The 13,154-nt window shown below is 43.9% G+C and overlaps 1 protein-coding gene across 7 annotated transcripts in view; it reads left to right on the forward strand.

The window, feature by feature from the left end:
- Window positions 1-13,154, forward strand: part of AFDN (afadin, adherens junction formation factor) — a 1,370,646-nt gene that overhangs the window by 1,043,828 nt on the left and 313,664 nt on the right. For all 7 annotated transcript variants that reach the window (XM_075339717.1, XM_075339721.1, XM_075339720.1 and 4 more), the window contains exons 25-26: window positions 6,175-6,293; window positions 12,836-13,024. In XM_075339717.1, the coding sequence (XP_075195832.1) occupies window positions 6,175-6,293; window positions 12,836-13,024 (308 nt within the window). The remainder of the gene's footprint in view (window positions 1-6,174; window positions 6,294-12,835; window positions 13,025-13,154) is intronic.

Here is a 13,154-nt window from a genome sequence, read left to right on the forward strand (position 1 = left end):
AACGTTGAACCTTGAAAATGAAAACCTTAGATTTTTCTCACAAAAATGTATTTAGCCCCAATTTTTTTTTTTTTTCATTTTTACAAGGATAACAGGAGAAAATAAACCTCAAATTTTGTTGTGCAATATGTCTTGAGTACGCTGATACCCCATATGTGGCGGGAAACTACTGTTTGGACACACGGTCAAGTCATGAAAGGAAAGGGTGATATTTTGAAATACAATGATATGCCTAAACAGTAGAAATCCCCCAAAAGTGACCTTATATTGGAATTGATCAAGTGTTTTCCTGATAAATGAATTTTATAATGTGGTGGCATACGTAAGATGTGTAGAGTGCATCAGGGTGGCATATGTGAATTGTGTAGAGTGCATTCTTTTTTTTTTTTTTTACAATTGTTGAGAGAAACAAAAACAACCACTGGATGCCAATCAATGATGTGCGTCACAGATGACCACTCAGCTGCTGCAGGACACTTGGACGGATGTGGTACAAGTGGGTAAAAAATGGACCGGGAAAAAAAATACCTTACCAAAGACATCATGGATGCTGATCAGTGATGTGTGTCACTGACCAGTGGCTCAACAGGTGCAGGACACACGCATGGATGTGGTGCAAAGGGAGAAATAAAAAGGACAGGAAAAGAAAAACTCCTAACCAAAAGTGAGCACACACACTGATCAGTGATGTGCACATCACTGATCATCGCTCAGCTACTACAGCACGCATGCACGAAGGTGCAGCAAAAGCAAAAAAAAGCCAAAAATCAAGCAATCAAGTACTGATCGGCACTCAGCAGAAGGGGTCGGGAAAGGGGGAAATGTTGTGAACGTCGTTTGTATGGGTGCTGTTCTAAAGCTCTCTCTGGTGGCCAGGAATGGTAGTGGAGCTAAATATGAGCCATTGACTCAGACAGGAGTCGGTGTTAATTGGGAATTGGAGAAGTCCTATTGTAGACAAGTCTGGTCTATATAGAAGACCTTTTTCTGCCTGGCTGATGCCAGTTATAATTGTATATTCCCTGTCTCTGTGCCTGTCCTGGAGATTTGTCCTTCCCTGCATCCCTGAGCAAGACTTCTGCAGATAAGTTTCAGTTTTTGCCTTGCTTTCTGGTTTACACCTTAGGGTGTTGTTTTTGCTTATTTTGCTGTGTCTGTTTTCTTACAGGTGACGTTTTGTTTCTATTGTGTTGTGAGCATGGGGTTTTCTCCTGTGCTGGCTTTCCTGCAGGAAAAGGGATTTTTTATCCTTGTCTGATTTGATTATTTGCTTTTCTGTATTTTGTGTTCTTTTGTTTTTTTGTTCTCCCATTATTTACAGGAGTACCTGATATAGTGGGGGTGAGGTCGTATGATCTCAAGGGCCTTTTTTTTTTTACTATCAGGAGTTTAATATTTTTCTATAGCGATTTTACACTGACCACAATCCGTTCCTTTCCTGTGCTTTGTTTCGAGTTAGTTGGGCCTCACCTTTGCTAATTTTATTTTTCCTGAGTATTGTGTTTTTCTTTATCACCATAAACTTTATATGTGGGGGGGCTACCTACTTCTTTGGGGACTGCTCTGAGGCAAGGTAGATTTCTTCATTTCATTCTGTGACGCGTAGCTAGTTTCTCAGGCTGTGACATGGCGTCTAGGATTTTAGGAATGCTCCACGGCTACTTCTAGTGTGGTCTGATAGGGGTTTGTGGTCAGCCCAGGTTCCAACTACTCCTGTTTTTTGGTGTTTTTTCACCTATAGGAGTTTTTTGTAATCTTCCACGGTTACCGGATCATAACAGGGAAATGAGGAAGAGGGATTAGGTGGACTGGATAAAAGCAGGGGACAGGACAAGAACAAGATCATCTTTTTTTATGGTTTTCATTTAATAGCAGCAGCACTTTAAATAGTGGTACAGGCTGAAATAGTGTGTGGCACTACAAGGACCAGCAGATCCGCAGAGTTGACCCAGTGATTGCTGTCCTCGAGTCACTGATCTGGAATGAGGCGAATCAGATTGGTCACTGTGAGGTGAAACCACATTGCTGCTGACTGATTGGTGTGATCGGACATCCTTGTCCAATTAGTGCTGAGGCTGCTAACGTTGCCATAACCTACGGTACCTCCAGGCTGTGATCTGTGCTTTTTGAGGCTGAGCATGGCGGGGGTTTCATAACCCCCCATAGCGACAAGTTGTTGTGCCCTGCTATTAAATTCAGCAGGCATCTTCTTCCATTCACCATGTCTTACGAAATGGTGACCAGAGGTTCCCATGACTTATATTTACATCAATTTGCGAGAACCCCTTTGCTACCATGATGTAGACTTCCAGTAAATCATCAAATGTCAATGTAAGGGGTTAAGGAGTAGTGGACAACCAATTTAATTGTAATGTGCAACACATGAAAAATATTTGCAATGTTTTCCTCATATTTTGTAACGCCAAAGAGAAAAGCATCAAAACCTGTTAAGAATTAAAAAAGAAAAAATTGGATTTTGCTTTTGTAGTACAATTGTTGTTTTCCAGTTATTTATACCCTTTGAACTGATTTTGTGAACATTACACACGTTACCTGTGAGACAATAATTTCACAAGCTGCATATTGATACAATTTTTTTCCCATGTCCTCTTAAGGCCACTTTACACTCTGCGATATTGTTACCGATATCGCTAGCGAGCGTACCTGCCCCCGTCGGTTGTGCATCACGGGCATATCGCTGCCCGTGGCGCACATCACTCGGACCCGTCACACTACTTACCTGCCTAGCGACGTCGCTGTGACCGGCGAACCGCCTCCTTTCTAAGGGGCGGTTCGTTAAGCATCACAGCGACGTCACTAAGCGGCCGCCCAATAGAAGCGGAGTGGGCGGAGATGAGTGGGACGAACATCCCGCCCACCTCCTTCCTTCCTTCATTGCGGGCGGCCGCAGGTACGATGTGGTTCCTCGTTACTGTGGTGTCACACATAGCGATGTGTGCTGCCGCAGGAACAACGAACAACCTGCGTCCTGCAACAGCAACGATATTTGGGAACTGGACAGCGTGTCAACGATCAACGATAAGGTGAGTATTTTTGAGCGGTCGCTCGTACGTGTCACACGCAACGACGTCGCTAACTAGGCCGGATGTGCGTCACGAATTCCGTGACCCCCAACAACATCGCGTTAGCGGCCTTTAGACTAGGATCCAAAGGGTAACATTTCTCCTTGTGAAGAGTGACGTGTAGCATGCCAGGGTGAGGAGGCTTGTGGGCCATGCAATGCTCCTTTTGGAAATTAAATATACAAATTGCCTTTCAAAAAAGAAAGAGGACATGAACTCTAGTGCCACCAATGGAAATAGTAATGCTAAAGCAGGAAAGATACTTGCATGTGTATCAGATCACAGCATCTCTTCTGACAGGAGAAGCTCAGCTGCATGTATTTCTATGCAGCTGAGCCGCTCCTACCGTGTTTTTCCAAAAATAAGAGACTGTCTTAAAAAGCGCTAAGGCCTATTTTCGGGTAGGTCTTATTTTAGAGGAAACACGGTTGGGGGCAAGTTTACCCCCCCAAAAAAGCAGACTCCCCCTTCTTCACAGGAGAATCATACTTACGAGACCTCAGATGTCTGCGTGGCTCCCAGGACCCCCTGCAATCCTCAGTGGGCGCTCCCAGCAGGTATGCTGCACACCGTCCTCCCCTGCTTCTGGCTGACACAAACACGCACAGACACACACACACACACACACACACACACACCTCATCCCACATTAGATCGCTCACAAAATCACACGTCAGATCACACACACACACAATCACCACATCCGGAGATACCGATTGCTTCCGGCCAGCAGGGGGAGATGGGACACAGTGCAGTGGAACGCATGGAGGACTCGGCGGTGGAACGCATCAATGCATTCCACTGCTCTGCATCCCAGGATTCTCTGCCGGCCAGAAGCAATCTGTATCGCTGGCTGTGGTGAGTGTGTGTGAGCGATATGTTGTGTGAGGGTGTGCGATCTGATGTTTGTGGGTGTACATTCTGCTGCTTGTCCCCCCTTTCGCCGTCTGGTGAGTATAATTGCGGGGTCTTCGCTCTAATTTCTTGTCTCTTTGGGGAGTGTCCACTGTCTATAATAAAGTGTCCTGCAGTATTCTTTAACTTTTGTAGCTGCATGGACTCTTCATTATTGAACTGCGACTAGGTTTTATTTTCAGGGTAGGACTTATATTTAAGCCATGCTCCATAAAGGCCGAAAACTCCTGTTAGGACTTTTTTTGGGTGTAGGGCATGTTTTGGAAAAGGCGGTATCAGGTGAGCCATGCAAGTATGACTCCAGCCATAAAATCAGTATCAACCCTCTAAAGAGTCTTGCCATATGACTTATGATAAAAACCAAACAAGAATCTCAATTTGCAGACAGTATTTCGGGGTATTGTCCCTTGTCGGTGCAAAGTATAAGATTTGATTTGGCTATATAAGAGGCTTATGACTCGGATCCAAGGGATAACGTTTCTCCTTATCGAGAGTGATATGTCTAGAATGCCTGGGGGAGGAAGCTTGTGAGCCATGTAATACTTGCCTGGGAAATTAAATAAGCCTATTTAATAAATTGCATATTTAATTTCTCAGAGGAGCATTGTATGCGTTATAACCCTCCTCACTTAGGTATGCTAGACAAACCACTCTCCACAAGGAGAACAGTTACCCCTTTGATAACAGCACAGTGTAACATCCCCTGCAGTCTCTAAGGGTGCGTGCCCACGATCAGTGTTTCTAGCGTTTTGGATGTAGCATGTTTTTGCTGCATCCAAAACGCTATGTTGTGCAGTACAAGCACAGTGGATAAGATTTCTAGAAATCCCATGCCCATTTTGCTTATTTTTTCCGCAGCAAACACTAACCTGCGGTGCTGCTTTCCAGGCTGCAGCATGTCAATTGTTTGCTGCGGATTCACATACGTCCTCCGTAGGGAGAAAACAAGCGAAAGACCGCAGCACACTGAACCCTGATCGTGGGTACGAGCAGTTGCGGTCTCCTGCGTGCTACTGCGGCCCCGCAAGTCAGGTCCCGCTGCATCCAGGACGTACTGAGTCATGAGCAAAGTCCCTAAAATGTATTCAGTGCTCTATGCTGCACACTCAGTTTTAAAGGGAATCTGTCAGCAGGTTTTTGCTGTGAAATCTGAAGGCTGCATGCTGTAAGGCTTAAAACATAGAATTCAGAGATGCCTCCCTTTTCAAAGTCTGAGGTTTTGTTTACCTTGGATTTTTTTTTTTTTGCTTCAGGACTTTATCATTGCTGGACTACATTGCCCCATGCTTGGCAGTCCAGCTCACCCTCTTCTGTGATTAGCAGATAGCGGTCTATAGGCATTGTATGCGGCAGGCCTGGTGTGGGTGGTGGCAGCTTTCTCAGCTTTGCTACATGCTAAAAACACTGATTGTGTCAGAGCTGCTAAACCCAGTAAACTGTGGTACATTGCTGGGTTCATGGTCTATTTGCCTACATCATGCTGCTCTCAGATGAAGTAGCAAAAACCTGCTAACAGATTTTCTTTATTGCTGTTTTATGTTGTTTCTTATGGGAACCCCAACAGATCGATTTACTTGAATGAAGCCAGTTGAGTGACTGGGTATGTTTGGCAGAATTCATCTTATTCATACATGCAGAAAAACATTGTTCAAAGTTCATATGTGAACTTAAGGCCACTTTACACGCTACGATTTATCTGATGATCTCAGTAGCGATGTGACACGCCCAGATCGTAGTTACGATTTGCCGAGATCGTACATAAGTCGTTTATTAGCTGTCACACGTAACAATCTCAAAAATGACGCAACATCGCTCAGCGATATATTGGTTGACCAAGGCGGTCGTTATGATGTTGTTCGTCGTTGGCAGGGTGTCAAACGTACCAATATGTCTGCTGCGATCCAAACGATGACCAATATTTTGAAAATGAACGACGTGTTAGCGATCAACAATTTTTTACCTATTTGCGATCGTTCGGAGTCGCACGTAGGTGTCACACGCAACGACATTCCTAACGATGCCGGATGTGCGTCACGGAAACCATGACCCCGCCGACATATCGTCAGATAAATCGTAGAGTGTAACGCCGCCTTTAGTCTTGTGTTGTAACTTTAAAAGATCTGTTTTATTAATAAAGCCGCAACCTCCACTTACAACATTTCTTGTTATCTAACAGGGCTGCTGAACTTATGACAAGAACAGGTTCAGTTGTCACACTTGAAGTAGCAAAACAAGGTGCAATATACCATGGACTAGCTACACTGTTAAATCAACCATCTCCATTGATGCAAAGAGGTAAATTAAAAGTATATTCTTAATTTAATTGTTGGTCAAAAACCTTTCAAGCCCAATAGCTAGGAATACAGAATCTATAAATGAAATGTCTAATGGCCCTTTTAGCAAGCCATTGAATACGTACCGTATCAGCTGCCTATCAGCTTTTGTACAGCCATTTAGTGGTCTGTATACACAGGCCGACAAAACAGTAAAGGGGGATTTACACGCTACGATATCGTTAATGTTTTATTGTCGGGGTCACGTCGTTAGTGACGCACATCCGGCATCATTAACGGTATCACAGCGTGTAACACTTACCTGCGACCTTAAACGTCCTCCAAAGTGGTGAAAATAGTTCACCATATAGAGGTCGTCCTAAAACCAAAAATTGTTAATGGTTGTTTATAGATGTTGTCCCTCATTCCTGCGGCAGCACACATCGCTGTGTGTGACACCGCAGGAGCGAGGAACATCTCCTTACCTGCATCCCGCCCGCAATGAGGAAGGAAGGAGGTGGGATGTTCGTCCCGACCATCTCCGCCCCTTTGCTTTGATTGGCCAGCCGCTTAGTGACGTCGCCGTGACGCCGAACACACCTCCCCCTTGAGGGAGTGATTGTTCGGCAGTCACAGCGCCGCCGCCGACCAGGTAAGTGCATGTGACGCAGCCGTAGCGATAATGTTCGCTGCGGCGCAATCACACGATATTTCGCTTGCACGACAGGGGCGGGTGCTTTTGCGTACGATATCGCTAGCAATTGCTAGAAATATCGTAGCGTGTAAAACCCGCTTAACTGATTGCTACTATGATTGTTCTCTTACAATGCAGCATCTTGTTTTTAGTAGCACATATTCAGTTTTCATATCTTCAACACTGAAATCCTTTTGCTTTGTTTTTAAGTTGTTTACATACCATGACTTTTGCTGTCAAATACAAGAAATGTTAGTAATATCCTACTACAATTGCTTAACATTTATATCTGATCAATCAGAATCACTTTAAGTGATGGCAGCTGAGTACCGACTACTATTTAACCAGAATTGAATGCATCCAAGAAATGAGTAATTTTGATATGTTAAAGATGTGCAAAGATAATATATTGATAGGTAGTTTGTATAGTTTTCTGCTAACCTTATAAATAAATAATTAAATGAAAAAATGACATGGGTTTTTGGTAACCAGCAAAAGTAAAGCAGACAGATGTGGGCTGATATTATCAGGTTGGAAAGGTCTATCCTTATTGGGTCTTTCCCAGCCTAAAAATACCAGCCCACAGCCACATCAGAATTTCCCTATCACAAGATGCTTCAATTCTGCCTAATTGAAATTTCCTGATTGCTTTGGTGGCAATCAGGGTAATGTTTCTTGGGGTTGATGTCCGGTGTGTGGTGTCCAAAAACACAGCTAGTATCAAGCTCTGGTGTTAGTAATTGAAAGGTGGTGTTAGTAGTGGAAAGGTGTCTATCACACACCCCCATTACTAATCCGGTAATAAAATGAAGAGTAAAAACCATACAAAAAAATACTTTATTGAAATAAACACTCCCCAAAACTTTCACTTGTTCACAAGTTTATTAAAAGAAATATAAATGCCATGCGGGTCTGGCAAATTCCAGTGAATCCGAAGTAGTCCAGCACATCCATTTATGCTCGTTCACCACTGTATTGAAAAAACAAAATCCCATACAGGTCCGACTTAGTGCAGCGAATCCATCGTAGTTTCCATTACTAACACCAGGGCTTGATGCCAGCTGTGTTGTTGGACACTACACTGCTGTATGCTATAGCACCAAAGTGAGGTATCAGGTAAAATTTAATCTTTATTAAATACATTTTTAAAAAAGTGCATATGTGCCTAAACAATTAAAATACCGATTAGGATTTACAGGTTACACATGCATATCGCCCAGGACTAATAGTCATAAACTATAAGTCATAAACTATAAACCAGATACGAAATCTAGCTGAAAATAATTGTCCCTAGGGCAGAATCATGAAAAGGACAGACAAAATTTTGTGTTGAAAACAGTATAGGCTACAGCCACCATTATCAAGAAGTGGTATTATATATACAAAATATATCAAGGACAGTGGTCCTAGGTAACTGTTGTAGGTGAGCCAATTAAGGATTTTTAAAGATGCAGCTAGAGGCCCATATAATGGCAAAATTAATTTTGCAGGCCAATATGCAAATCCCTCAAAACTATTAGCAACACATTAAATGGCAGATAAAAGAAATCTCTCACCCGTCTAGACAATCTTTACTGCCCGTCACAGTATTCCTTATTGACAAGCGGAGTCAGAGGAGGCTTGTAGGTCCAGAGCAATACTATCTTGCCCTATCCCCCATTGACTCCCGTTCTTACAAGAACGCTCCACAACTGAACTTGGTTGCCGTCCTTTCAAAAGCCCTACATGCCTCTCGACGCGTTTCATCACCATTCATGACTCATCAGGGGAATAAAGCATGGATTATCATATCAGGGCTATTCCTGGTGTGGCCCCATAAACAGTCCATACACTTTTTGCTGTACTACACTAGGCTTTTGAAAAAAACATATTGATGTCCCCATAGTAAATACGCTCACACAATGAGATTCCCATATTACATCTCACAATATAAATTCCCCACCATTACAATAGCCCAACACATAGTATTCCAGCCACCACAGAGTATGATACTCCCTATTAGAACTGACTGATAAAAGAAAGAAATACTACTTACCTAGCCATATTCCCATTCTTGTGATGCTTTGCTCTGTGCAGTGTGTTGATTGAAGCTCTACTAAGCAGGAAACTCAGACAGGACAGACAGAATATATATTCATAGTTGGACTAGGGTACATAGGAACAGCCAGTGACATTGTTTCTCAGGTCCTTCCTTAGCCATATCTGATAACAATGCACTGGAAGTGGAACAAAGTATATATTGCTTTAAGCTTCCACTTCTGATCATGCAAATCGTTACAGGCCAGGAAATAAGAGACATTTCAGGTCTTGAGCTCCCTCCATGGTGGGAAGCAAGATATGTTTTACACTTGGCGTTCAAGTTCTCTTGCTACCCTTTACTGATTATTCAGGTTACTGCCAGGTAGATAAGAATTGTGCAAATATGAACATTTAGAAAGTACTCTAAATGAACTGGCAACAGGTATAATGCTTCATGAGTAGTGAAGGGCGGACTCGCGATAACCGGTGATCCGGTTTTTAAAATCCATTACGGGCCGGATTCCAGTCTCCATGTAAGTCTATGGGGACCAGAATCCGGCGATTAAAAATAGTGGTAGAAGGGATAGGAGCAAGCACGTTGTACTTACAGAGCAACCGGCATGGCTGTACACTGCTTCCAGGCTGCGCATTCACTTCCGGTGTCGCGCATCATATATGCTCTGCTTTCCCTGCCCATCGGCATCTGTGATTGGTTGCAGTCATACACGCCCACACACTGAGTGACAGTGTGTCAGCTGACTGCTTCCAATAACAGATGCTTTGCGCTTTTATCCTGGTCTAAAAATAATTAAATAAAATATTTTCCAGAGGATCCCCCCATATTATGATACCCAGCACAGATAAAACATACGGCTGCAGACCCAGCTGTGCGCTTATCTTGGCTGTGTATCAAAATAAGAGGAATTGTATGTGGCTTTTTTTATATATTTAAATAAATTTAAAAAAAAACTGAGTGTGGTTCCGCCAATTTTGATACCCAGCCAAGATAAAGCCCGACAGCTGGGGGCTGGTATTCTCAGACTGGGGAGGTTCATGGTTATTTGGCCACCACCCAGCCTAAAAATACCAGCCTGCAGCTGCCGGGATTGTGCGATGTGAAAATCCCAGCACTTTACCTGGCTCTTTCAGATTGCCCTGGTGCGGCGGCAATCTGGGTAATATGAGAGGTTAATGGCAGCCCACAGCTGCCACTAAGCCATAGTTTAGTAATGGGTAGGGTCTATGAGACTCTCCCCCATTACTAATCTGTAAGTAAAAGTAAATATACACACACACTTAAATAATTCTTTATTTGATCCTGGCTCTGCTACATTTGAGCTTGGAGAGACCAAAAACATATCCAATCTCTCCAGGCTCCAGGAAACACGAACTAGGGGGACTCGGCTTGCAGCAGTGATTTCACTCAGTTCACCGGAGGTCATACCTGAATTCCCACGGTATTATCTACGATGCCCTGAGTACCACCCTCTGGCTTAAAGTGCGTGGCCATGCCCCGCACCCCGCCAGCCCTATAACACTGACAGTGCCAGTCGGGGAGTGCAAGGAAGTCCCTCACCCCCCCGCCCTGGGCCGGCATGTCACTGTTAAAGTGCAGTGGCCTGCCCCGCACCCCGCCAATTTTTTTTATTTTTACACCATGATACTGACCTACAGACAGTGCCTGTGATTGACAATCACAGACACGCAGAGACTAAAGGGCACTTTACACGCTGCGATATCGCTATCGCTAGCGAGCGTACCCACCCCCGTCGGTTGTGCGACATGGGCAAATCGCTGCCCGTGGCGCACAACAATGCTTACACCCGTCACACGGACTTACCTTCCCAGCAACATCGCTGTGGCTGGTGAACCGCCTCCTTTCTAAGGGGGCGGTTCGTGCGGCGTCACAGTGACGTTACATGGCAGCCATCCAATAGAAGCGGAGGGGTGGAGATAAGCGGGCGGAATATCCCGCCTACCTCCTTCCTTCCTCTTTGCCGGTGGACGCAGGTAAGAAGATGTTCGTCGTTCCTGCGGTGTCATGTGTGATGCCGCAGGAACGACGAACAACCAGCGGCATGCACCACCAATGATATTATGAAAAGGAGCGACGTGTCAACGATTTTTGACGTTTTTGTCACACGCTGCGATATCACTAACGACGCCGGATGTGCGTCACAAACACCGTGACCCCGATGATATATTGTTAGCGATGTCGCAGCGTGTAAAGCACCCTTTAGGGTGAGGGCCATTCACAGACGCCAGGATGGTCGGTGGGGGAGGAAAACAGTGCATGTGGATGAGTAATGATGAGCGACACAGCAAGTGAAGGACAGGCTGCAATAGCAGTGTACAGCTGTGATGGAGCCTCAGTAAGTATGAAGCGCTTGCTTCATTCTTTTTTTCTTTATTTTTCTTTTATTTTTTTTAAATTTCCTGAATGCTGATCGATATCTGGAATCCCGGGTCTGGCACTCAGGTACCTTTGAAACAGTGTGGATCCGGACTTTTACAGTCCGGGATCGCCCTTCACTATTCATGAGCTCTTTCACCGACCAATAAAGAAATGAAAAGGGAATTGGCAACACTATGTGCTGGGCTCCCCTGACCAGGAACTATAAGAAAAAAAATTGTATTAGAGGGATAGTCCAAACAAAAGATGCTCATTACCTGGAGGCCAGATTCTGTAAAAAACTCATACTCATTTGTCACCTACCTGGTGCAGACTAATCTGTGGTCTGCGCCAGCATCAATGGTGTCGTCCTATCAGACATACAAATGCTACAACTTGTGAAGCAAGCAGTGGAAGTCACCTGCTACCGCCTATTATAAGGTGCAGTGGTCCTGTGAGTGGTAGAACCGTGATATCATTGATGCTGGAACAGACTACAGAACAGTCTTCACCAGAACCATGAGAGTGACAGGTGAGTATGATTTATTTTGTTATTGTTACAAAATCTAATCCCCATTAGAACCTTATCCCAGACCATCTCTTTAAAATACATGTATTTCTGCTGGAGTGCAGTGCTTTAAAAACAACTCCTGGATGGCTCCTGTAAAGGGAACCTGACATCTGAAGCCATGAACCAAAGGCATCATGTATCAGCCATGTATGTGGGACTCTGAAATGCTGCAACATTTCAGAGGAAAACAGAATTTTAAAGTCACCAGCAGAACCGAGCTGTTTGGAGACTAGTCGGAAATTTTTGGCCTTGGCGGCTGCTCCCAACCTGCTACCAGAGACTGACAGGTTTGTTCCTGCCTGTGTCTTAAAAGACATGTCATTCAAGAGGAGCAGACATGGAGAAGCCACCAGGGACCATTATACAACTAGTCTATCATGTGGCTCTGTCCCCAACAAGTATGTTTTTCTGTTTTTTTTTTGCTGCATTTCAGAGTTAAACATATATGGCTGAAATCATACAGCCAGTGCCTGATACTTGCTGCCTGTATTTTGGGCATCAAGGATTAGCTGTCATGTTCCCTCTAAGCAGCACTTTATATAACAGGTGGGTACCGACCTGGGACAGTCTCTCCAGAGAAAATACAACAAAACAGCCACACTATAGACATAATTAAATGTATGTAGTCACATACATGTTCACATGCGGCATTTCAGCCCCACCAAAACGGGCCTTTCTCAAACATGTAATGGATCTAAAATATCACATGATGCATATAGTTGAATAAATGGATATATACACAGATAAATACATGTGTATCAAGGCCCATCGACTCAAAATTAACCCTGCATTTTTCTTGTGGCATGATAATGGAGTACAGTTATTAATTTTTTTAAAACCAGTAGAAATGTCTGTTACCATTTGAAAAAAGGCTGATTGTGTTTTCAGATCGCCGTGGCTCAGGGAAACCTAGACCAAAAAGTGAGGGGTTTGAGCTTTACAGTAATGCTGGTAAGAATGGGTCACCTGAAAGTCCCCAAATACCTTGGCCAGAATACTCCGAGCCAAAGAAATTACTAGGGGATGATCGACTAATGAAGAATCGTGCTGATCATCGTTCAAGTCCTAATGTAGCAAGTAAGACAAGTTGTATGCTTTCTGCTTAAACCTATAGTGCTCTCATTTACCATCAGCATCACATTAGTTTATTGTCAACCTCTATGTGGATAGTATATACACATGTTGTCAAAATTATTGGTACCCCTTG

This window comes from Anomaloglossus baeobatrachus, chromosome 3, assembly GCF_048569485.1.
Source record: "Anomaloglossus baeobatrachus isolate aAnoBae1 chromosome 3, aAnoBae1.hap1, whole genome shotgun sequence".
NCBI lineage: Eukaryota > Metazoa > Chordata > Amphibia > Anura > Aromobatidae > Anomaloglossus > Anomaloglossus baeobatrachus.